Below are 27,351 nucleotides of genomic sequence, written 5' to 3'. Positions count from 1 at the left end.
AATCTTCTCTCTCAGTCGAAGATGTAGTTAAAGCTTATCCCAATCAATCTCTCATTGCATTGCAACTAAAAAATTGCCTTAACAGGGTTAAAGCTCACTTATAAAGAGGAAAACCATCTAATTATGGATTCTTTATTGGAAGGAAAAATAGCATATAGATAACTGATAAAAGTGGGAAAGCGATAAATTAAGGATTTTTCTTTAACTCTAGTTAAAGAGACGGATTTTATTGCAAGAAAAATGATAGCATTCCTCTAAAAAATAAAGGTTATTTTTTTCCCAAAAAATTAAGGGGGGTTGCCCCCCTTCCCTTTCATGTGCGATCGCCCCTCGCCCCTGTTTACACTGGTTAGTACCAACCAAAAGCTGGTATCGGCCAGGATAGAATCAAATACCGATTTTTTTTCCAATTCCGGCAATCCAAACAGCCCAGGTGGTATTCTGATTCCCAGAATGAGAGGAAAAAATGCCGTCAATATTTGCTTCATTTCTTCTTCCAAAATTAGGTTATAAGACATTCATCCCCCTCAAGCTTCCAAAATAAAGCTGTCATCTTCCTCTCCTCTTTCGTTGGATTCCTCTGCAAATCAAACCAGGTGTGCATCTCTCTCTCTCTCTCTCCTTGTTTCTGGGTGTTGATGGTTTTTTTATGGGTGAGATGGTTTTAGGCATGAACTGAAGTGGATTATGTTAAGAATTTGAGGAGAAAAGGCAGGAATTGAAGGTCAAGGATGCTCGCATAGCAGCATTGTTCAGGCTGGAATTCTATGCGTGGTTCTGTGCCGGTGAAATTGCGGAGGCAAGAACCATAATTCGTTCTAAAATACATTTGGGTTTGTAGGCTACACTCGAGAAGTGGTTGAAAAAATGCCAATTAAAGATTTCGGTATTTCTTTGTGGCTGCTTCTTTGGTCCTTGTATACGGGATTTGGGTTTATAGGTGATGCTAGAGAAGTGTGTGAAGAAATGCTAGTTAGAGATTTGGATTCTTGGAATGCCATGATTTATGGGTTTTGCCCAAATATCAAGTGGTTGAGACATTGGGTGTGTTTAAGGAGATGATGTTGTAGACTTGGAGGGTATGAGGATGGATTAGGTTACTATCTCAAGTATTCTCGCTGTTTGAGCCCCTTGATGAACATCTTTTGATGGGGGGCGAGGGTGGGGGTTGACCCATGTGCACGTGGTAAATAATGTGCTAGATTTTTACCTTGGAGAAAAGATTTGGTAGCATGGAACTCTATCTCTATGATAGCATATTATCGCAGTTACTCTTTTCAATTGATTGAAACAAATCGGGATAATATGAAAATTGATTCCATTCGGATGGTACCGATCATGAGTGTCTCCCTTGTTGAATTCCGATGCTTACCCAAACACTAGAATGGGAATTGACATTCCCTTTACCAGGGGAATTGGAATGGGATTGAAATTTGTTACCGATACCGATTCCTGATTCCTGTGATCCAAACGCACAAGGTTAATTTATTAAAAGTATGCCATGTATATTTTTCGAGCGATTTCTATTTTCATTAATTTTTCATTCATCTATCTCATGTCTTGAGTCAGCCTCTCCTTTTCCTTCTCTAACCATTGGCTTTTAGTCTCTTATCCACTGCGCCGTTGCAACTTGCCCTCATGCTCTTCTGAGAATTTTAACTAATGTACAACATAAGTAGGGTACCTCATAGGACACTCCGATGGACGGTCCAATTTGAAATGGATCATGACTGAGATATGGGAAGTAGGATCGGAAGAACACTCTGAATCCGATCCGACCGATAAGGGATTTGAATAGATGTGACTGGGAGATAGGTTGATCTGATTTTAGTGGATCAGTTGACACAGCTAATTTCATTCGATGTAAAATGTGCGTAACACAAATTTTACGCCTTTTTCCACTTAAAAAGGGGCGTAAAATTTATTTTAGACCCATCCTACACCCAAAGAAACATAGCCCTATAGAAAACCCCAAAATACGCCCCCAAACAATTCTACCTAGTCAATCGTTTACTCATCAAATATCGTGTCATATTTTTTAGCAAGTAAAAAACTTTAAAAAGTAGAAATATTTTCCTTTCCAAACTTCTCCATCAAATTCCTGCAATCCAGACATAGAGGAAATTTTTTTTAAGAAAATATTTTCCGTCAGAAATGTTTTTCTTGCAATACAAACAGAGCCTACGGAACAGGCCAAAATCATTTGGTATTCTGTATTCCTTTTACTCGGCCATCACTGAGGTACGCAAACCCTCTCTCCCTCTCTCATCTCTCTTTTTCACGGATTGGTTTCAAGAGTAAGCATTTTTAGGGTTTTGAATATTATTAACAAAACCCATCGCCTCAGCTAAAGTATTTTTAGGGTTTTCTAGATTTCCAAGACTTGGTTTATTTTGCTTCTTTCATCTCTCTGCTGCTTTCTTTTTTCGGTTTAATCCCCATAAAAACCCCATTCGACTTCTTTTCTATTTTAGTCTGAAGCTTTTATGGTTTCTCACTTCTGGTAAGATTTCGAGATGTTTTGTTTTTCATTGAGCAACACTTTAATTGCCTGAGTTTGCTTTTGTGTTGTTTAGTTGTGAGGAATATTCGTTGGCAGTTAATGTTTCAGTGGGAGACTGTCGTAAAATTGGTTCGATTTTGAGAATGCACGCCTCGTGTTTGTTACAATGTCTACTAGAGATTTTCTATATTTAAACTTCTTTAAACCATTTGATTTGAATAATTTATCAAATCAAGTGGTGAAATTTAGTGTGCCATTGCCCTACTTTCCAGTATTTTCTGGTGGGTTCTCTTGATTTTTTGGTCTGGGGGAGTAATTTTGGTAACAATGGTTTTAGCATTTTAGCTTTTAATTTGATATATGCCTGTTGAAAAGAGGAAGTGGGTCAATTTCCACCTAACTAGTATTCTTCGCTCTGTCTGTTTTAGGCCTTAGGAATTCTCTCCAAATTTCCATACTGCCCAGCAGTCCCACTGCCCCTCAGTTTCTACTACTAAGTATGAATCAGTTAATAGCAAAAACTCCTCAACTCTCGACTCACCTGATTCTAATCCCTTCTATCTTTATGGAGTTATTTTTTCGAGTCTGACTTTTGCCTTCCCATATCAATTAAAAACTCCTTTGACTCTCCCTAGTTAATGATAAGCTAACCACTCCAATCATTTACACGCCATAGTTGACTCATTTTTACCCTTGCCGGGTTCTACTCCATGTTTGAGTTTTTAAACATTGGTTAATAGATGCATTGTTGTCTTTGAGAGATGGTTTAACACCAAAAAGCCATGTGTGCTGCCATTTGAAAAACAAACTGATCACTATTAGATTTTTGAATTAACCACTTTGATTTTTCATACTCGTATGTTGTTCACTTTGGTCTCGTACTGTACTAAAAGTTTGACATTTAAAAACAGATTGTGGCCCGATGTTATCCAGCCATTACCATATTCTATAGACAAATCTGTACACTTAGATGCCATGAGATTCAATAATAAATTACTAGACAGAGAATGCGAACTGACCTGTTTGTGTATCGATGTAAAGGTTGTTGACATACACATGATTAAGATCAGGAATGAAGAACTCGGCAACAGAACTGTGTTTTGGGGAAATGTCTGGGCTGATGATGGGAGCGTGGTCTTGGGATTGGTAATGTCCAATCGAGGAAATCATGTGGAAATATGGGAGGGTTGGGGGAGGGGAGAGGGGGGAGGGGGGAGAGTTAGCTAGGGTTTGAGGCTTGAGTACATGGCAATCACTTTGTAGTGCTAAGGTTCCATTTGGATCTTTTATTAGATTTAGTTTGGTAAGTAGGTATGGATTAGATTTTGGAAAGATTTATGGCTGAAAGTGTTCTATTGTGCCATGTTTATATCAGCCTCTATAGGTTAGTTTCTGCGAGGGATGTTTGTATTAGTGATTGTTATGAGAGATTGGAGAGTAAAGTGGTTTGGGGGTGGGTATTTAGAAGGAATTTTATGGAGATTATCACCTTTGAAGCTCTCCTTCAGTTTCTTGATAGTGTGTGGAATCAGAGAATCTGGGCTTTGGACCCCCACAAGGGCATTTTTCGGTTCATCTTTTTTTTTTTTTTTTTTTTCATTATTTGGTACAGGGATCTCTTCTCATTTTCGGGTGGGTGCTCATTTGGAACTCCATGGGCCGCCCAAGGTTTAAGGCTGGTGTTGGGACGTTGGCGCATCAAAAGGTCAATACTCTTAACATCATCAAGAGGAAAAGCTTCAACATGGCAAACTGTTTTGTTATTTATTAGACAGCCAAGAAGTCATTTAACCACATTTTTCTCCTTTGCAAGCTTGCAGGGAGAATGTGGTGCATACTCTCTATGATCGGCATTTAATGGACTTTCTTGGCAACCTTCAAGGAGCTTTTTGCGTGATGGTGGTGCACCATCTTGGGGAGAAGGGGCGAATTCTGTGGATGCTTACCCTATTTGCTATGGTGTGCATTCTTTGGAAGGAAATAAATATGCACATTATCAACAACAATCATATTTCTTTAGAAAAGTTGATTTGGAATTGAAGGGTTGATACGAATCCGGGGTTCAAAAATTATTTTTTTGGGAAGAGAAGGAAATAGAGCAGAAGGAAAGAACGAGAACAAGAAATAGAAATGGGGAAAGAAGGTTGTTCGCATCCAAGATTAAGTGAGAAAAGAATAGAGAATCAAGATCAAGAAAGACATCAAGATCAATATCAATCAAGGGCTATGAACCCAACCGGGGAAGTTGAAGAAGGAAAGGGAAATTGAGAGAAAAAAGAGAAATGAGAGAGAGAGAGAGAGAGAGAGAGAGAGAGAGAGAGAGAGAGTGGAGAAGAAAGAGGAGGGGGTGGGATGCAGTAAGAAAGGAGAGAGATGAGAGGGTGTTGGCTTATTAAACCAAGCCTGGGAAGTGGGGGTGAGAGAGAGGAGTGAGGAAAGAGAAGTGAAAAGGATGTGAGAAGGGAGAAGAAGAGAGGTGATGAAAGTGATGCGAGAAAAGAGGGAAGAAGATGAAAGAAAGAAAAAAGCTAAGAGTTTAGAGATAGAAACTAACCTGATATGAAGCATCACAATTCAGGAAAGTCATTACACCCAATCAACATAGGGTGGCCCAGTGCACGAGGCTCCCACCATTGCGGGGTCTGGGGAGGGCTAAATGTATGCAGTCTTACCCATGCTTTGGAGGGAGGCTGTTTCCGTACACCCAATCAATATAAGAAAACATAAATTTTATTCATATTCAACTGTTTTCGGAGCCGATAGGCCTTCCATTTTATAGGCTATTTAAGCCATGCGAAAATTGCAAAAAGGGACTCTTAATCCTTGTTGCAAAATAACTCCTATTCTAATAAAGCATAGTTATTGGAAACTTCTTAGTTGGATGGGAAGCTCGCTTCTCTGGAAGCTTGCTTCAGAAGCTAGGTTCTCGCTTCCCAAATTTAGGGGACGTGTGCTTCCTAGACACTACCTGCACATTTCCTATTAATTAAAAGTATGCTTTTTATTTAGGTGATTATTTCTTAAAAAAAGAATTTTTTTCTCTCTTTGATAGTGCTGAAGGCAATTTAAAAAAAGAGTGCATTTTAAACTTGAAACCTCATTTTAAGTTTCAAATAGAAGTTTTGACCTATATTGCATGGATTCTTTGCCCCCTATGCTGAATCGATGTCGACATGTCTCCGCATCCGAATCGGACATGGATTCATGTGGGACACACCTGGATTCTTGTCGTAGCCGTGTCCCGCACGAATCCTTCTTCTTTTTTTCGAGCGAATCCGATTCATCGTTGTCTCTTTTGAAATGCGAATCCTGTATATTTTCCCTTTAAACGTATTTTCCTCTTAACTTTTTTTTTTATGAAAGCACAACCCGTACTCTTTTAATAAAAACCCTAGCGCGTCGACCCTCAAACATCGACCCCTTTCCTCCTTCAACTCTCTTAATACAAAACTCGCCTCAACCCTCTACCCTCAAAATTTTCATGAATACATATGCGCGCGCGCACACACACATACACAGATATATATATTTGAATTTTGAAAATTTTATTTTATTTAAAATTACCAAATCCGAATCCTACTTTTGGGGGTTTGCTGAATCCGACACCTCGAATCAGTGTCGGACGAATCCGAATCCATGCAACACTGAGTTTTGTGGATTTTTTTTCAAAATTTTAACTTTAAATATACGTGAATAAAACATGTGAAACTAAAAATTCTTGAAACTTGTAATTTAATTAGTCGCGAAGTCTTCTTTTTTACGTGTAATCCTTACACCCTTCCTCCCTAACCTACTACAATCTCGCTTTTTCTATGTACTTCTTGTTCACTTCCAATGAGGCTTACTTCATACTTCATGTTGACTTTTAATGACGCTTTTCACACATTTTCTCCTTATTTTCTTTAAAACTTACTTCTCTCCTCATTTTCTCTTTCTAAACCCCTCGCTTCCCGCATCGCTTCTCGCACTCAAAGAGCTCAAGCCTCTCGTAGGGAAGGGCACGAGCCGGCTTCCCACTCTTGCAACTATGTGAATAGGGCTTCTATTATACTTAAACTACCAATTCATCGTTGAAATAAAACTATTACATAGGCTTATCTCTACAACAAGTAAACTAGGACTCTTCAAACTCACCATGACAACTAAGTCCTAACTCATCATGGAAACTAACGCACTTCAAGTCCCGTAAATACAATGACTCCCTTATGTTGCAATGTGGACTCTTGTGGTCAATTAACAACTTAAGCATATTGTGCGGATCTCTTGTATAAGGGCAGTGATTCATCACCTTGGCGGACTAATTTGCGCAACGCACAACGTGTCGAGTTGAGCTGTCAACTCGTTGGCGGTGTGTTGGGCAGAGTGCCTTTGCCGGGGTTTCTGGGCAGCGCCCTAGAAGAAAAATTCAGTTTTTTAGTTTATGCTATAATATTATTTCAATAATTTATTGATTCACTACCATTAATATACAAGCCACATATTAGGGTTAGAAGGGTGATGCTTTTCTTGTGCGTTTCTAGGATGAAAGGGAAGAAAGGAATGTTTATTACCTTAATCAAAATAGTAAATCTCTCTTCTCCCATGGACGTAGGCACATTGGCGAACTAAGTAAATCTTGTGTTCTTGCTTTGTGTGTTTTCTATTTCTTTCTTGCATCTCATCTTGTTGTAGACTACACATCTTGTTTGATCTCGGTTTTCAACAAAGTGATTAATTACAAATGACTTAAATGCCACTATCACTTAAGATTTTTGTAATAAATACAAAGGTCCTATTTTAAAGACCTACAACTTGAATGTGGTACCCCTCTTATAACTTAAGACACTTAAAAGACCCCTAAATCAAATGACAATTAAGAAAAAAGAATATGGGCCCTGGGATGGTCCTCATCATACTCCCCCACTTGAGAAGATTCGACCCCGTTAAATATAATAATTGACATGACGGTAAGAGTTTTCTAACTAAAATCTTCTCACGTATCGCATACGTTTGTTCTTTCTAATGGTTAAGTAATTCTAACATTACGTACTTCTAACGCCCAAGACCGGAGCGGAATCAGAATACCACCTCTTGTGGCAGAAAACAGATTCAGGCATTTCCCCCTCTTTAATTCCACCCGTGATTCTATTCTTTTTTTGAACTAAACACCGGAATCGGAATAAAATGCCTATTCCAGTGCTCTTATGGGTTTCCTTTTTATTTTTGTCTAGGAGTTCTTTCCCTCTTTTGTAATTTTGCCTTTAGGTGTTTCCTTGTATTATATGTTTCATATCTCACATTTTTTCTCAAAGCAATAAGGATATATAACAAAATTAATTTTCTTTTAAACCTTACAACAATCCAAAAATTGGACTACAATATTAGCTTCTAAAAATGCAAAACTAGATTGGTTGCTTGACCAAGTTTTAACTTGCGGTCGAGCCCTCAATGGGCTTTTGTCAGTTTTCAATTCTGAGATTTAAAACTCAGTTCCTTTGAAATGTATAGTCGGATATTACTACTGAATGAGAGCATTTGTATGGAAAGTTGGAAACTGCCATCGAGAAAAGATTGATCTCTTTGAGAAAATAAAGTAGAAACTCCATTTGCTAATATTTGTGAGCTGATGCTTAAAGCTCATTCCTAATGCCAAGCTTATGAGATTAGCTCATAGCTCTCATATTTAATCAATAATAAGGATTTTTATAGTTAACGGGCATTCACTAATTGATACATTGGTCAGCTTTACGGAGTTTGCTATCAGGTGGTTGTTAAAGTATAAAAGATTTAATAACACCTTCTCCATCAGCTTAAGCTTTTGGAGTAACTGGTAGTTTGACATGGTATCAGAGCCAAAGGTCTTGAGTTCAAACCTTCCAAACCTCCTTGATACCAAAAATCCACATGCAATAGCCAAACTCAAAAGAGGGGCCACATGTGCCATGTTTAGGCCAACTGTAAAAAAAGAGGGGCCTCACATGAGGGGTAGTGTTAAAGTATAAAAGATTTAATAACACCTTCTCCAACAGCTTAAGCTTTTGGAGTAACTGGTAGTTTGACAGCGGTGAAACATAAATTGCAAAGGAGAATGCTTTGGGATTGTCTGCTGCTTAGTTACATATAGCTTCCATGTAATTTAGAGTTGACAATTTAGTGCTTAATAGCACCTCTATTAGCCAGTACCTTCCAAGTAGTCCTGGCAGTATTGGTTCATTTTTAAAAAGTGCAGAAGCTTTTAGAATGGTGAATTATGACACATGTTGTTGCTTAAGTTTTGATAAAGAAGCATGAAGAAAGCATAATCCTTTAAAAGACTGTTTCGAACGTGGGCCATTAGGCCCACTACCCATTATCATGCATTGACTTCAAATTTGTATTACTTAAACACATAAAAGCAATTTTTAGGATTGTAGGATTTGCATTTGTTAGACTGTGTGACTTGATCCTTTGATGACCTCAAACCTCAGGCCATCAAGTCATGCTGATACCTGCATGTGTGGAAGAGAGCTCATTGTTTATGATCTCTTCTATGCTTTGCGTTTCTTATTTGGTGTGAAAATGATTACTTGAATGACAGTATTCACTGCATTTGCTGGATTGGTTGATAACATCTGTATGACTTTATCTATCATGCAAAATATTAGTATGTCATACCCAGCATTTCTTCTTGGACAATAGTGCCACTTGCCATGCTTTTACTGTTCCACTGCATATTATTTTACTCTGTCACTTTATTTATTTGATTCTTTTTCTTTTTTGCATAGGATAGCTTACTTATGAATGGCGTGGAGAGATATAAGACAACAGGTCAGTTTTCTTGTACCAATTTGTGTGAGCATCATTTACGTTCCACCCTGAGATACTGAGGTTTGACCAATCTATCAAATGAATCAACCTTTTTTTTTCTAAAAAGGGAACAAATTTTATACTCAATCAACTCAACTCAATTAAGCCTTTGTCCCAAACTAGTTGAGGTTGGCTATAAAGGGAACTGATTTTATAATGGAAAAAAAATTACAAGTGGGGCAGAGTACATAGCCTCCCGATGGACATGAGATTAGCCAAAAAATCGTCTAGATCATTGGCTGATTGTGGAGTAAAAGAGAACGAAACATGTAATCCTTCTGGAGAGAGAGAGCATGGAAGTACATTTGTCTGTCCAGACCTCTTTATGAACCTTTAGTTAGATACAGGGTTGGGAGGAGGGAGGGAACTAGATTCTGGGTAGCCCATTGGATAGGAGAGTCGGTGTTGAGACATGCATTCCTGAGCCTATTCCTTCTAGCGACCAGTAGGGAGGCTAAAGTAAGTGACATATGGAGAGGGGCAGGGATAGGGGAGTGATTTGGACCCTTAGGCTTAGGCGCAACCTCAAAGATCAAGAAATAGAGAGCCTAAATCATCTTCTTAATTTATTATACTCTTGTTATTGCTGCCGTAACTCGTATGATTGCAGGGTGTGGACCCCGGACCCCTAGTTTTTTTTTTTTTTTTTCCAGTGAGAGATCCTTCTCCCAACAGCTAGCAGCAATGAATCGAGTTACCTCACAAGTGGCAAAAATCTAGACCTCTGAGCCTCCCGGTATAACAACATTTGCTTGGACGGTGTCAAAAAGAACAATCAACACATGCGGCTGACTCAAGAGAAGACATGTCCAACTGTCAGGCTGGTGCATATTATGCAGCAATAACGAAGAATCCCTAGATCATCTCCTGGTGAATGGCCAATTCTCCTACTAGGCATGGATGGACATTATTAATAGTTTTGGCATTGCTTGGGTATCTCAAGGATCCATCAAGTAAGTCATACTTAATTGGAGTATGGTTCCATTTGGCGAAGCGGGCTGAATCTTATGGAAGCCTGCTCCATATGCTTTGACGTGGCATCTTTGGAAAGAAAGGAATAATCAAATATTTTAGGATCGCAAGAGAGAAATTGGAAAAATACTCCCAGATATTAAGATTGATCTTATTCTATGGGGAAGAGAGAACAAGCTCAAAGCCACATATACGGTGAGTGATATTCTAAAGAATTGGAGATTGATTATCATGGAGAAGGGTGGAAAGCCTAAAATCTCCCCAAAATGGTATGCCCCCTTGGATCAATCAAATTCAATTTTGACGGAAGCTCCAGAGGCAACCTGGGCAGGGCTGGGATTGTGGGAATCTTCCGTAACTCCGATGGGCAAAAGATGTTATCATTTTCTGGTTCAGGGGGCATATGTGATGCAAACGAAGCAGAAGCTCGTGCTTTATTATGGGGTCTAAAATGGTATGCAAACTCTAGATTGGTATCAATGATTATCGAAGGGGACTTCTCTAAAGCCATTGCTTGGGCTGCTAGTAAATCACCGAGGCCTTGGAAGTTAGCTGACGTAATAGCACAAACCAGAGATTTGGTTCCAGTCATTAAGCCAATGCTTAATCATATGAGAAGATCGGCCAACGTGGAATCTGGCAAGCTCGCCAAAGAAGGGGCCGACATGGAGGGAGTACGGATCTCCACCAATTAATCGATTAAAGGACCTGGCCACAAGGAGTTTCTCCTCATCTTTACGTATTGTGTTTAGTCCATTGAGTATATCTAGATCAGGTGCCAATCCTGGTCATGGGGTTAGGTAGTTGAACTGTCTTAATAGGGTTGCGGGTTGGCGGGTCTTGGTTCTTTGTTGTGTGTGTCTTGCAATGGGTGGGATGCCTTGCCCCATGTAATGTAACTCATCTTCAGCTATTAATAAATTTGTCGCTTTTTCTTAAAAAAAAAATCTAATCCTCTACAACAATCGACAATTTCATCAATAAAAAAAGGTAACTCTCCATGGTCCTGTCACCTGTGCTCCCTAAGCCCAATAAATTTCATTGCTTGAATCCCCTTCGTAATGAGAGGGGCTTTAAACATTCTTTTGAATATCCTTATCTCAAACAGAAGGGTCTTGATATCCACCTCATTTTGAATCAGTTCTTCTAATCGGGCACGGAAAACAGTGCAAGACAATTCCATTCTTGCCTCTAAAAATCCCCACCAACCACATCGGTTGTTCCTGGATTGCCCATGGAACACTTGTAAACATTAAATTAAATGGTGTTACCATAAGGCTTCCTCAAAGCGGCTACCGACTTCTTTTTTGGAATCCGACCAAGTAGAATATCCTTCCACTTCCTCATGAAATCCTGAACCTAATATCCTCTGAACTGTATCCTCAATAATGGTCAACTGATTACGGATGCCTTAATACCCCAGATCCAACGGTAGAGATCCGCAGATATGCCATTGAATATCCTATTCCTCTCCACCCAAATGTCATCTGCCAAAGGATTCTACCCAGCATCCCAAGGTGACTGCATCTCCACATCATGATCAAGCAGAAAACAGATTTAGGCATCACCGATTGCATACTAAACCACCTAAGGACCCTACGCCACAGTTTGCTAATTGTTTTACGGTGAATAGTGGAATGGTCGATTAATTCTTCTTCTTTTTCGCAAAAGGAACATCTGTTTGCCAGGTGAAAACACCTTCTTTGCAGCCTTTCCATCGTGTTGATATTCCACTGTGACATGTTGTGCATGATGTTGTTTCGTAAGCAACAGTATAGTTAGTTATCTTGGCAGCTCAACTCTGGTTGTGTCCGTTAGTTTATTGGGTGTTAAGAGGAGGACTGCAAAACAATGATATAGCTATCTGAGGGACCGATACACTTCCAATAATAATACATATTGATATAGCTATCTTACTATCTCTAGTGGTGCATGGTTGTTTGCAGAAAACATTCCACGATTTATGCAACTGCGAACATTTTGAGGGGATTATGGGTACTTTATCAGATTAACAAGTTTCTCTTCATCATACTAATCAGGATGCAAACACGGAAGTAGTCCACCTTATCCATTGGTTAAAGATGGCTTTGGAAGGCTGGAGTTACTTGTGGATGATTTTTTCTATCTAATATTTCTTTTTCGCTATACTTTTATCTTTCGACTTACAATAAATAATCGATTTCCATTATAAAGGAAAAAGGAGCTTGAGGTATCTTGATGTGTTATGCCGTCGCCTGAGGCAGGTTTAGGGAACCACATACTCCTAACACCTTGGTCTTTGCATGGTTAACTAAGTGGCACTCTTGGAGTGCTATTATCAATGATTTGATGCAGTGACATGGTTTTCAGGTGGATTTTTCCATCTTAACTCTTGTTTTTCAATACTAAACATGTTTTAAAAATAAATAATTTGCTGATTTAAAGTTGAATGTCAAGTGTGAATTTTTTAGAGCATAATCATTAGTAACTGATATTATCTTTTGAGCTAAAGTTTTCCATGAATTTTTTTCAGGGTATCTGTACGAGTCTGATAAAAGCATTGCTGTCAGGAGCTGTAGCCAATCAAACACAAGTAACCTCTAGATTTATCAAGAATATACCAGGTACTTCAGTTGTGTAAATATCTTTTATCAAGTAACTTTTCCATGTTGGCATGAATGACTTTGATTTTGGTTGCTGATTTGATATTTAAGATTCTAGTGCTGGTTCAGATGCTCTAACAATTAACCTCAAGAATTCTGAAAGCATCCATTATTTTGCTTTACACTTGGGATGTGTGTGGCACTAATTAACTATACTTTCAAGGGTGCCATTTCAAAAAAAAAAAAACTATACTTTCAAGGGTAAGTTCTTTGAATTCCTTGAGAAGTGGAATGACCCCCCTTGGAATTTCGACAGGTGGCCCGAGTGATGAAGCTTTAATCTCTTTGGCCACAAGAGCATATACAATCTCTGATTCCTTGTACTCCAGATTGAATTGCTTTTGACTGAGAAGGTGTAGGGGTTTCTTATGGTCGACTTTTGGCCTAGATTCCTTTCCTTGTTTAACCTTCGTTTCTTGAAGTTTACCAGGGAAACGATCTAATCTTCTTTCCATTTTTGGTTGAAAATATTAGTGTTTGGACTTTGGTCTCCTGTAATTTATGACGTCTTGATCAAACAACCATGGTGTTCCTAAGATGATATGAGCCACATCCATGTACAAAACATCACATCAAATTAGTTCTTTAAAGGTGTCGAACTGTGATGGAACAAGGCATTGTTGAGTTACACGAATAGTAGTCTGATCTACCCAACCAACCTTGTATGGTTGGGGTGTGTGTCTACGCAACTTCGCACAGAGCCATTTTGCGGCCTTTCTTTTTCAATAGAAAGGCCACCACACGACTGAATCTGTCTTATTCATCGAATACATATGAATCTGTCTTATTCATCGAATACATATGAGGTGGCACTTCTCTCCCGAAAAAGAGGGAATGCAAAAGTGCTTTTGTGAAATTGCCTAGAATTTCCCATGCATATTAATAATAATAAAACGACTGCTTACAGTATCTACCTTTTTGTTAGGTAAGCTAGGGTCTAGTCTGCTGGACTGGTTCAAGTTGGGACCACTCACTATCCATTTGAATTATGAGCTTGAACCCTATACATGCATTTAGAGTTGATTGAGAGAATGTCTTAAAACTTTCATTGATTCTTCAATCCATCAGTATCAACTTTGTCATTATTATTATTATTATTATTTATTATTCTTGTTCTTATTGTTACCATCACATTGTCATTGTCATTGTCATTGTCATTGTCATTATTATTATTACTATTATTAGTACTGCTAATACTTCAGATGATTATAATTATTTTTGAGCACTCCTAATGTAATCTCTAAGGACCATCTCGGTTCTGTTTATTAATATAGTTCATGTTGCCATTAAAAAAAAAATTTATTTTTGAGTGATAACAATTTTTATTTAAAAAGATGGAAAAGTACATCAAGAATGGGGCGAGATGTCCCGACACCCCTGATAGAAAGAGAAAATAAACTAGTCTTGCATATTATAGTTGGAAACCCTCTCCTACAATCAGATCCCAATCCTTCCTAGCTGCAATGCACGCCATCTGATTTGTAGATCTCGGTCTATGGAGACAAAGGGATAGCCTAGCACATAGGTCTAATATCTCCATGATGATGATACGTACAAGTTTCCAAGTCCCTAAAGATCTTCTTTGGGCCCATGCTATTGCATTTGAGGAATCACCTTCGATCATAAGTGACTCACTCATAGAAGACATAAAAATCCTCAGTGAACATAGAAATACATGTTCCTCCACCTCGTTAGAATTGCATTCTCCAACCAGCCTGGGAAAAACTTTAACCACAATATCTTGGTTTCAAAATGCACCACCCACACCGGCCGGTCCCGTGTTCCCTCTTGAACTCCCATCACAGTTTAGGTTTATCCAATCATGAGGTGGTGGCAACCATTGTGATTTTGGTTTTGTACTAGCTGATCTATCCCAAATAATAGTTTTCCGATTCTTAATCACGCTTGAGTGGGTAGTGGATTAATCGCTTTGTTGTTTCTTACCCGTCAGATTAATTTGACTTCCATCTCTGTTATTAGCTTTCTTATTGGGTTACGATAGTCATGAAAAATCCCTATGTTTTTTTCCTTCCAAATATGTCATATACTAACACGTACAAGGCAAACCTCCAAAGGATTTTTCCAGACTCACCACAAGTTCCCGCACCTCAATCAAGAATGACATTTTCAATTGAGATTGGAGAGACCCACACATGCCAAGGCTTCCTAATATGGCTTCCCACAAAAGGATTCGGACTTTAATAATTATGATCAAGTGAAATCTATATGAATTTATGAATACAACAAGCTGATTTTATTTTTGTGGGTGCTTTCTTTGTTCATTCTCAACTCCCATAACTGAATTTTCACAGGCAGTTTACTATTGTATTTTTTTTTCTTCCTTTACTTCTTATCCTTCCCTTTGATTCTGCTACAGATTTATGTATCAGTCCAGCATCACGTGGAGCTGGTAGGGTCATGATTCCAACCAATTGCCACATTACTAGGTAAGTTGACTTGCATTTGTTTGATTTCTTTTCTCTTCCACATCTTTCTTTCTCAGATCCAAAACTTGCTAGCTTTCTATTAAGCGTCAGCAAATTCTTGTCATTCTGCCACTAATAACTGGCAAAAGGGGTATTGGTTCACTTGTGATCAGTAGATTTTTCTTTTCCAAGCGAGAAATAAATCTAGTCACTTGCAAAAATTATTTATTTGGTTATCTTATGAATTCAAGTTGGGGTTCCCTACCAAAAACATTAAAGGAAGAGCCGGTGGGCCTAATGGGGTCTTTCTGAAATGACCTATAAGCTACACCTAGATAAGTGGTTTTGATAAATTTTACAACAATTTGACACGATCAGCTCCAGGACTTTTATAATGAAAAATACTAATATATGTATGTACATACCATTCAGATAAATCTCTGCATGTGTGTGTAGAGAGAGAGAGAGAGAGAGAGAGAGAGAGAGAGAGAGAGAGAGAGAGAGAGAGAGAGAGAGAGAGATTTGTCTACTTTCAGGTTTGGTAAGTAATAACTTCATCTTGCATTACCTCACACTTCTTTCTACATCATTTTTTCCATCAAGATATTCTATGCCTTCTTTTTCTTTTGAAAATAAACAAACCATGATTTTAGAGTGCCTCTTCGATTCTGAGGTATGGGTGGTTGTGGAAACAAATTCCTGGAAGAATGTAGATAGACTTGTCAGGCAAAGTGGCTGTGGAAAGTAGGGGTTAGATGTATTTCCATTTAATCAAATACAGACATTTTTCTTGTATGGTGGCTTATTAAGTTAGTAGTTTATATGTTGTGTTGACTTCCCCGGTGGGGTGTTTATCCCACAGGGGCTGTTTATCCCATTTTGATATTATGCATCTGTCATCAATTAAGCAATCAACTTTTCCCTGTTTATTTTGTGTAGGTGTTTTCACGCAAGTCCTGAACTATTGTCAAGGAGGAGAAATGAAGATCAATATGGTTTAAAGGCTTCTAAGAAAGAGAAACGAGTGAAAAAAGAAAATAGGACCCAACCACCTGTGGAAGCACCATATGTACCACCTAAGCCAAAAAGAACTACAAAATCCATGCCTGATAGAACTGTCGAAATTTTTGAAGGCATGACAATTGCTGAGCTTGCTAAGCGAACGGGTCAACCAATTTCTTCTCTTCAAGATATACTCGTAAATGTTGGTGAAAAGTTTGATTCGGAGTTTGACCCTATCAGTATTGACATTGCAGAGTTGATTGCAATGGTATGATGGATACTTCTTTGTCATCGTCATTTTTCCTCCTCTTTTAAGACCCTTTTATTTTTGCAGTAAATTGATAAAACTCTTATTTGGTGTGCACATCAAATTTCTCAAAACAAGATTTCTTTTTTCCTTTTTTTTTTGGAACTTCTTTGCATCCATTGGCTTGTTCGTATTGCTCATGTGATTCCTTTCTAATTGATTATTATGGTCAGATAACATCTAACTGTGGTGATACCAAAAGGAAATTTGGAACCCTCTGTAAGCGCAGCCTGCTTTCATAGTGTGAGCACAATGTTTTCTAATGCACTTGTTGTAGTTACGAGATCAATATAATAGAGTGCTCAGTCTTGGTCCCAAGTCAGTCAACCTAGAGCGGATAAGCCTTCGTATTTCCAGTATCCTCAATCGCATCTTGCCTGTAGAAAATAAACATGAAGTGTGGTGCAATCGGTTTTAGTTGTAAGCGTTATACTAATAAAGAAAAATTATGGATACATGGTAAGATACAACTTTTGACATAATAAGTCCATAAACACTTCACACTCTCACATGGTAGCCTGCTATGTTTTGAATGAACTTTGTTAGAATTAATGTGATATCACCAGATCTGACTGTTAGATTAGATTTTGCTAGATGGGCTAACTAAGCTAGTGTTAAAGTATAAAAAGATTAAATAACACCTTCTCCAAGAGCTTAAGCTAGAGTAAGCGGTTGTTTTACATGGTATCAGAGCCAAAGGTCCTGAGTTCAAACCTCCTTGATGTAAAAAAAATCCACATGCCATGGTGAACCCAAAAGTGGGGCTACATGTCCCACGTGTAGGCCAACCCAAAGAAAGAAAGAGGGGCCACACGTGAGGGGGAGTGTTAAGTATAAAAATATTAAATAACACCTTCTCCAAGAGCTTAAGCTTTTGGAGTAGCCGGTTGTTTAACAGCTAGATTAGGCAATAAGGTTATGTTAAGATTCTTCGAATCTTTATCTATTTATAAGTCTGATCAAATCTTTATCTATTTATAAGTCTATCATTATCCTTCCATGTTATCAGAGCAGGTCAATCAGACCTTGCATTGATCACAAAACTGAGTGGTTTTGTTCGCCCGCGGACTGCCACATCGATTGTCCGCCTGGCCTCCACACACCATACTGCCTGCAATCTTCGTCGTTGAACACAAACAGTTGTTGCACTTCACTCCCCAACGTCAACACCTCATCTGCAATCCTTTCTAGTGTTGTCACACAGCACAATGTATGTCTTCGTGAGTCGCGACATTCTCGCACAACACAATGAAGGTGACAAGTGGTGGTTCACGAGCGAGCCAACAGGAGGGACATCCACAACTGGCATTGGGCGGAGAAAAACTGCCTCGACTGGTGTCAAAATCTCTCCAAACTTCTCCAAGACTATACCATCCTCAATGGCGAAGGAAATCTATTGACAAATACCAAAATAGTCAACAAGGTCGATGGCGAAGGCTACTTCCACATCCCCAATGGTAAAAAACATTCTCGGCTACGAATTCACTGTTTCCCTCCCCTGGGAGGGAGATGCTCGTGATGACGACAGCATGTTCTCCTCAAATTGACGAAATTATCGAATTCTCCTACATAATCGACAGGGATCTTGAGGTCAAGATAACCATCAAAGACGAGGGACCCATTGAAAAGCAATTGAAAGGGACATTCATCTTGAAAGGGAAAACCATTGTCTTAGAAAAGTTTAGGGTTCATGTTTAGAGCATGGCCAATGGTGGGCCTGTGAAAGACGAGATGGAGGTCAAGAAGTCTCAGATTATGACGCCATCAACCTTGGTATGGTCTTCATCGTCGTCGCCTTGAGACTTGCCGACATCCTACACCAACAGCCCCTCGGTAGAGATTTGCTCCTTCAGAACCTTTTTGGGAAGCGCATTAAGAAGATATGGTTAGATATGTACCCCCTATTATACTAGTTACTACGTACACGCCTTTGTCTTACACAAGATACTACCCCAGGCTAGTGACATCAGCTATCCCCTCTTGGCTTTGCCTTAATAGAACATATTCGATTGAAAGGGAAGCACACCTTGACACCCCACACCCCCCCGCCAACCAACCCACCTACCCACGCAAACACACACCTCGAAAAAAATTGATAGCAACACCCTCAATACCAATTTCACATATTTTCCTACTATCACAGTATAGCCCCACGGCCAATCCATGAGGAAAACTGTAATTCCATTCCCATGAGGATTGGGATCCAAAACCGGCCCATGAGGAAAAGAGTAATTCCGTTCCCATGAGATCGCTGCCCACAATTGACCATTGAGGACTTGCCCATTATGTCCCAACTTGCTCATTTAAGACGATGGTCCATCGAGACCCTTTGGCTTTCGTTAGTCCACTTTGCGGGTCAACTTGCAAGTGCAACAGCGACAATGCATATGAGTCACAGTCATCAGCAGACACTCATCAGGGGTAAGTTAGCCAGATATATCTATTTCTAACTTTGGCATTATCCTTCCATGTTTTCCCCTTTGATTGTTCTATATAAACACTCATTAGGGCTCATTGTAATTGAACCAAAATTATTGAGATCCAATTTCTAATGGAGTCATACTAAGATTTTAAAACTCCACATTCTCTTAATTCAATAAAAAAACAAGTCAATTTTGTTTATATAATAGTAACCTGACACTATTCGTTGGCAAACTTGAATCTATGTAAAAGTAATCATATCCTTTAAAAAAATGGCACTGCTTGTCAAGTGATTAGGCTTTGGTTGCAACCCATCAAATGCTGGCTTAGCTTCCTTCCAACTAACGGGATTGACCTTTCTGGATCAAATTTGCATGGACAGCAGAAAATGGCAGGTAGAGGTACAACATTGAGGGTTAGAATTACTAGGCAAAAGCCTCTGAGGTACTTTCTGGTTTGTATACAGGGCAGATAGTTCTTTCATTTGAGCTTCAAGTAGCAACGGCCTTGGAACTTGAAAACTACATGGTTACATTACAACGACCAATTAATTCTTCACTTGTGCCATAACTAGGATTAGATCACTTTTTGCTTAACTGTTTTGTATGGGAATCCCTTCAAAATGTGCAATCTCTTTTGTGTCATTACCCCTTTTTACTCATACTTGAATTCCTTTTCCACTTTCTGGAAAAACGTGTATTTTATCTCCTAGTCATCCAAACTGGATTTTGAGTATTTACCATAATTGAGCTGATGCAATTAGGGGTGCAACTCGGGTGGGGTTCAACCCAAAATAAAGGTCGGGTTGAGTTCGGGTTCAGGTTCGGGTTGAGATTTCCCAACCCAGGTTGAGTTCGGGTCAGATTCGGGTTGAGGGCTTGAGCAACCCGACCCGAGTGAAACCCAACATTTTTAATCTTTATTTTACTAAGCTTAAAAAGTCGGGTTTGGTTGGTTGGGTTTGGTTGAACTCAGGTTGGGTCAGGTTTGGGTTGGAAAAAAGGGTTCCTCGGGTTGAACCTCGTCAGGTTGGAACTCGGGTCGAGTTTGGGTTGAGTAAATGGTTCCTCAGTCGGGTTCGGGTTGGCCTCAACCCGACCCGAGTTGCACCCCTAGATGCAATTTCTTTTGTGTCATTATGCCCTTCACCTCATACTTGAATTCCATTTCAGCATTCTGGAAAGGCGTGTGTTTTATCTCCTAGTCATCCAAACTGGATTTTGACTATTTACCATAATTGAGCTGATCTTGAAATTTTCTCATGCATTTGTTCTGTGCAACTGCAAACTGTATTCTTTAACTTCTTGTACTTCACACGCATTCTACTTCCTCTTTCTTCTGTTTGGCTTGTATTTATTGAAGTCATTTTGAAATGTTGTCACTCCATAATCATCCTTGATATCATGTTTTCCACTTTGGTTTTTAAGTTCTGCTTGTGCTATTCTCATTTTCACATCTTCCGCGGATCACATTTCAGGTTCATTAACATCCCGGTATATGTTTTAAACCATCAATTATGTATCAGCACATTTTGACCAATTTTTTTGCTAGTCGTTTGTCACCATCTCAAAGCATAAGGCTAACATTTCTGATGGATCTAAGTGTACTCCAGAAAATTAACACATCTATACCTTCCATTCAGATTCTGCGTCTGGATTTCATAGTTATTTCCTTGACACTGATCTATATTATGTGAAGGTGCTGAGCTGTTTCCTGCTGTTATTTCTGGGTTCTTCAACTATACGATCTTATATTTCTTAGAAATAAGAACCAACATGGATACTGTTTTGAGTATATTTTGATTTATCTGGTTTGGTTCTAACGGTGCAGATCCAATTGTTGTTTCTTCTGAATAACGTCTTAAGAGTTCTCGGTCATATTAAAATAGCCCAACGTATCCTGCAAGTTATTTAATATAATGTAAAAATCTGACTAGTCAATTTTGCTTCACCTATTACAGAATATGTACAGCATGACATGCACCTTGAAAATACATAAATGGCGCGTGCCATCCATTAAATTACTGACTGTTTTTACCTTCCTACAGGAAGTTGGGGTCAATGTTAGAAGACTACATTCAAATGAAGGTGCAGAATTGCGACCACGACCTGCAGTTGTAACAGTCATGGGCCATGTCGATCATGGTAAAACATCTCTTCTAGATGCCTTGCGCCAGACCTCTGTGGCAGCTAAGGAGGCTGGCGGTATCACCCAGCATATTGGTGCCTTTGTCGTGAACATGCCATCAGGAGCCTCAATCACATTTCTCGACACTCCGGGTCATGCCGCATTTAGTGCAATGCGGGCCCGAGGTGCTGCAGTTACAGATATCGTGGTGCTCGTGGTAGCCGCAGATGATGGTGTGATGCCGCAAACTCTTGAAGCTATGTCCCATGCAAAGGCAGCTAATGTACCTATTGTGGTCGCCATCAACAAATGTGATAAACCGGATGCTAATCCAGAAAGGGTAAGAATTCAGCTGGGTTCTGAGGGTTTATTATTAGAGGAGATGGGGGGTGATGTTCAGGTGGTTGAGGTCTCCGCAACGACCAAGTTAGGGTTGGATAAGTTGGAAGAGTCTTTGCTTCTTCAGGCCGAGATGATGGATCTGAAAGCACGTATTGATGGGCCCGCTCAAGCTTATGTTGTGGAGGCAAGGCTTGACCGGGGTCGAGGGCCTTTGGCAACTGCCATTGTGAAGGCTGGGACCTTGGTCTCTGGACTACATGTTGTTGTGGGTGCAGAGTGGGGAAAAATAAGGGCTATCAGGGATGTTTTGGGGAAGGTGAATGAGAAGGCGGGGCCTGCAATGCCTGTTGAGATTGAAGGGCTTAGGGGCCTTCCAATGGCTGGTGATGATATTGTTGTCGTGGGCTCGGAGGAGAGAGCAAGAATGCTTAGTGCAGGGAGGAAAAAGAAATTTGAAAAAGATAGGCTTTGGAAGATTAATGAAGAGAGGTTGGAAACATTGGATGCATCAGAAGAGATGTCTGAGAGGGTTGAGTTGCCAGTTATTGTTAAAGCTGACGTGCAGGGTTCTGTTCAAGCAGTGACAGACGCATTGAAGAGTCTAAATAGTCCTCAGGTATGAACCATCTATCCAGTAACTTAACGTAGCTGAGTAAAATTTCTCTAATGGTTGGAAAGATGCCTCAATTTTCAAAGCATCAAACAAGCCACATGATAGAAATTTTCTTCTGCGTGTTTCCAAGGGGTAAACATGCCAGTTTGGTTTAATTTAAAATAAATACTGTTTGTATTCTATAACTCAAAAAACAGTGATTGTCATAGTAAATGCACAATTTTATCAATGATAGAAGCCTTCCCGATGTTGGTACGTTCAATCCTGAAAAAATGACATTTTCAGAACTTTCTGTATGTTTTCATTTGATATAGTAACCTCCTTTTATTTTTAATTGGCAGGTTTTTGTGAATATTGTACATGTTGGCGTTGGCCCCATCTCTCAATCTGACGTTGATTTAGCCCAAGCATGTGGTGCATGCATAGTTGGATTCAATATACGTAATCCCCCAAGTTCCGTTACTCTGTCTGCAAATCGAGCTAACATAAAGGTAATTTTCATTCATTGCTTTTGTTATCCGTCTTTTCCATCTATTACTACATCAATTAGGTAGCTTTTTGTCTGGGAAACCAGAAATCATTTATTAAACATCCGCCAAAACCATAGTAGTAGAAGGCAGGTCAAAGCATAGTTACTGGACACATCCCTATGGGGTGGAAAGTACACTTCAAAAGTGAAATTTGACTTGGTCCTAATTTTTCAGAAGCGCTTCCAACTGCAGGAGTCACACTTCCCATTAACTAATAATCATGCTTCATAGTTGTGGAATAAAAATATAACAAAGAAACAACCCTTTAAACATTGTTTGATGCTTTAATAGTTGATACCTTTTACCTCTCAAAAAATAAAAATAAATAAATAAATAGTTGATACCTTGTACTTGACATTGTGATGTAAGGCCATGTTTGGCCACCATGAAAATTTATTCCATGGAATATTCGTGGGGCCAGCCGCGAGAGATGGGCTGGAGATGGAGACTTGAGAGGGTGCAAGTGAGGGGAGCATGGAAAGCTCCCAAAAACCAATAAAACAAAAAACCAATTTTAAATAGGTATTCTCTTTTCAATAGTTTTTAGGGATTTTTATGCCATTTCTACTCCCACCCACTCAATTCTCTCCATCTCCTTCTCAGCCCCTCTTGCAACTGGCCCCACGAATATTCCATGGAATATTTTATCCTGGTGGCCAAACATGGTGTAAATGTAATTTTTTTTTTTCTTCGAATGGTGATGTTAAAGTAGCAATTGAAAGTGCGAAACTTTCATGTTTTAATTTAGAATTTTGCATCAAGGTTTTATTAGTTTAGTAAATAGAAGATTCTAATTGCATCAATATCTTTTATTGAATGCATATTTAGTAAATAGAAGATTCTAATTGCATCAATATCTTTTATTGAATGTGTGTATTTGGAATTTCAATGTTTAGGTGCTCTTTTAATGGTTTCAATACCAACTAGATTTTCTAAAATACCTTTTTTTGGAGAATTTTTATACCATTCCAAAATCCTTTGCTTTGTCCAATGGATGCAACAGTATTTTAAAAAAAAATCAAAATATCACTGCATTCTCATACTTGTAAATCTGCACATGCTTTCTGCATTGATTGTTGCATCTCATGTTGCTTTCTCTTCTCACTTGCTTATCATTTCACAGTTTGTTCATCTGGTGATGACGTTGGAGAAGTCTCCTTCAATCAATGTTATCTTTGTTTTCTCAAGTAGTCTCCCATCCATAGTGATAGTGCAATCTGTAATCTAACGCATAATCTTATACCAGTACATTCAATCAAAAAAAAAAATCTTATACTAGTACATTAGCCTTGCTTCGTTTGCCTTGGCCTGTCTATAACACTATGCAAACCCAATTGATGTACCCTTTTTATTACAAAGTTGATTATGATTAGCCAACAAAATTATACAATGTAGGGGAAACGTCTACTGTTCAATGATTTTGCTAGTTCTGATTCTAATTATACACCATACCCTCTGCTGATGGGAACTGAATGGTCTTCACCACAATGCTGGATCCCCATTGAACTTTCTACCTCTCTTCTCCTACACTCATCTTGGGTGTTTCATTGATTGGATGGTTCTTTTAATTTCTCATTGGATGGCATAACTGCATGTGAACTCTTATTCGTAAAGGTGCCATGACAGTTATGGCCGTTTATTTCTGTGTCACACCAGAAAATCCACAAAAGGTTCTCAACAAGAATGCTATTTATTCAAGAGTTATACAATAATATTATTGTTGTTTTTATTACTACTTTCATTTTGATAGGCTGTATAGCCATGTGTAAGGACCCTCAGATGCTTGATACTCTTGAACGCAAGCCGCTGTTACAGCAGAACAGGATCTGTAATGCAGTTACATGGTCTTGAATGATGCATTGTTACTTTAGATGCTCATTCATATGAATACGCTCTTTGTTGCCAGATACAAGTGTTGGAATCCAACAAGTGTATTGTGTGTCTAATTCATCTAACCTCAAAAAAGATAAGCGGATTCGGCTAATTTTAATTATTTTAGATGATAATTCAATTGTATATTGGAAATGTTGGCAGATTAAGTAAATATAATGCTTTATTTCCATAGCAAAGCTGAAAAAATATTTAATATTAAGTTAGATAGAACTCAAACATGTTATAATTGTGAATTTGCTGTAGTATTTAGAAAAAAAAAGATTAAAGAGATCTATAAGTGTCACAGGGAATTCTGAAGTATTAGAATCCAACACGGATACTTCCCCAAGTCAAAAATCCTTATAACATACGACAGAAAAAGGTCCCTTGTTTTGATGACAGCGCTCCTTTCTTTATTTTGCACTTTTCTTATTATTTATTAGCGGCAATTACAATTACCATAAAAATATCATCATCCAATAAAAAAAAGTTTGTAATGAAGTGAGGAATGCCAGTATCAGAAGAGGGAGTGCCAATATCATTAACCTTTGTTTTGCTGCATGTGAACAAACAGAAATAACTGATTTTTTTTTTCACTTTCATCTGTCTACAGATATGTGTGCACCGTGTGATTTACCACCTTTTAGAGGACATGGGTGACCTGATAGTAAGCAAGGCGCCCGGAATGTCGGAGACCGAGGTCACAGGAGAGGCCCAGGTCTTGAATATCTTTGAGATTAAAGGAAAAGGCAAAACCAAAGAGACTGATGTGAAGATTGCCGGCTGTCGTATAATTGACGGCCGCTTTACCAAGTCATCGACCATGAGGCTGCTGAGGAGTGGGGAGGTTGTTTTTGAGGGTTCATGTGCTTCACTTAAACGCGAGAAACAAGACGTGGAGAATGTAGGGAAAGGTAGTGAGTGTGGCCTTATCATTCAGGACTGCGATGATTTCCAGGTTGGAGACATAATTCAGTGCTTAGTCCAAGTTAGACGGAAGCCCAAGTTTGTATCGTCAGAAAGTGGTGCTGTGAGGATCGAATGCTGACGGCGGGGCTGGACCCCGAGATTATCGGCTTTTTTATAATTATATGTGGTGTAGAATGTGAAATTTGAGTTCAATCAGTGAGAGAAGAGGCTTGATTTTACTATTAGTTACAGGGTTATTTCTAGGCCAATTTTGGAATTTCAATCTGATGTAGTTGCGAGTATTTGTACTCCGTTTTTTTTTCTACACAAGCTAAAACTGGCGAGGGTTGATATGTCATTGTAATTTTTAATTCCTTTTCTGTTTTTTTTTTTTAATATTATCGAAGGTGAGAGGGAGGTTTATTTTTGAACTCTGTAGTTTTGTTTGTATGAGATGAGAAAGTTTGTGTGTGTGTGTGTGGGGGGGGGGGGGGGGGGGCGGGGGGGGGGGGGCGAGGGGGACTGTTTCTGAGCTCGAGCTCATGTAAGCTTATCTGAGCTCGAGCTCAAAGACCCACATTTTTGGGGTGATCCAGAGCATTCATTTAAATGGCCCTAGCATAGATAGGGGTCCACAAAAAATCAGGTGGTTAAGATCATCCTAGCCCTTCCATTTGTGGTGGGAAAAATGGGCAGATTTGTGGAGAAATAGTATCTGTCCAAGTTTTAATAATGGTGATCCTTTGCTAATTGATTATTGCAATTACAAAATGCGCGCACACTCGCAATAACCACATAGCAGAGCAATTAAGTGAGGAGTATCATTACCAAAAAAACAATGGACCGTGTATATCATCTATATGTGTACATGTAAGGCAAACACCCATCCTTCTAATCCCTAAGTTTTGATTTTAGATTAGGAAAGGCTACTAGGGAACAAATAAAAAAAACACTAGTTTTAATTCAAATTAGAGGCCCATAGTTGTGCAGGCCCCTCCTAGAAAGGGCAAATTTTTTTTAAAAAAATCCACTTATGTTAGGGATTGTAGATACTATTTTGTACGATCCCTGATCCCTAATTAAACACAGTCTAGCATTCTGATGATGAGCTGTGCTTGTTGAACAATAGAACAAGAAAATAATGACTCCTGAGAGTCAGATCTTTCAGGAAACGGTTTCAAAGAAAACACAATACAGACTTCTTCTTTTTTCCAAAAAGCCTCTTTCGAACTAAGTACATTTTAAAATAAGGGATTTGATAGGGACCATCATCGCACAAGGCATTTCGTGGACGTTAATTGTCAGATCTTTCGGCATGGCGGCAAGGCAATCAACTAAATAATTGTCTCCAGCAGACGTTAATGACCACTAAAAATTATAGGCGGCCCTGTTCGTTTAAGATTATGACAACCGGTTAAAAATCCAAAACCAATTATTCGACTTGAAATTAGACGTAATTTTGAGTCCAGTAATTGGTTTAGGACTCACAATCGGTTGTCATAAATCTTAAAGGAACAGGGTCTTAGTCATTACTGGATCTGTAAAGAGTTTACTCCCTTAATGCAAAGCCAAATAAAGGTGCTAGACCAGTACCTCCGCATGGACCAAGTTAGAAAGTTCAACTGTAAAAAAGTGCAAGGCTGTAGAGACTGGTCTAGACAAAGGACTGATAGTAAGGACAGGGGTTTGAGTGAAGGTGGCTGAATAAGTGGACTGTTGCAATGGTACGAAAGGACTGCATTTTCCTCTGAGAATCCAAGAAATCCCTTTTCAATTCTCTCTGGTACAAATTCAAGGGTTGCCTTTCAACATATAACCATAGGAACTTGAGAAACCAGCAAAACTGCACTGGAGTAATAC

The 27,351-nt window shown here is 39.0% G+C and overlaps 1 protein-coding gene across 7 annotated transcripts; it reads left to right on the top strand.

Moving 5' to 3' along the window:
- Positions 1-283: 283 nt before the first annotated feature.
- LOC143847512 (Translation initiation factor 2, small GTP-binding protein) lies at positions 284-25,922 on the top strand. 7 transcript variants are annotated; one of them, XM_077356374.1, is made up of 8 exons: positions 284-596; positions 9,247-9,289; positions 12,813-12,903; positions 15,320-15,389; positions 16,308-16,638; positions 21,146-22,183; positions 22,522-22,671; positions 25,196-25,922. In XM_077356374.1, the coding sequence occupies exons 2-8, from the start codon at positions 9,263-9,265 to the stop codon at positions 25,628-25,630; spliced, it is 2,142 nt and encodes a 713-aa protein (XP_077212489.1). In that variant the 5' UTR covers positions 284-596; positions 9,247-9,262; the 3' UTR covers positions 25,631-25,922. The 7 variants fall into 7 exon arrangements, with proteins under 7 accessions (XP_077212489.1, XP_077212487.1, XP_077212488.1 ...); XM_077356372.1 differs by having other exon boundaries at positions 285-596; positions 9,252-9,289; XM_077356373.1 differs by lacking the exon at positions 284-596 and adding an exon at positions 2,124-2,241 and having other exon boundaries at positions 9,252-9,289.
- Positions 25,923-27,351: the final 1,429 nt, after the last annotated feature.

The sequence above is a fragment of the Tasmannia lanceolata genome, unplaced genomic scaffold, assembly GCF_043159265.1.
Source record: "Tasmannia lanceolata isolate RefF3 unplaced genomic scaffold, GAP_Taslan_0.1 ptg000015l, whole genome shotgun sequence".
In the NCBI taxonomy this organism is placed as follows: Eukaryota; Viridiplantae; Streptophyta; class Magnoliopsida; order Canellales; family Winteraceae; genus Tasmannia; species Tasmannia lanceolata.
Note: the sequence above shows the minus strand (reverse complement) of the source record. Positions and strands in the feature narration are given on the sequence as shown.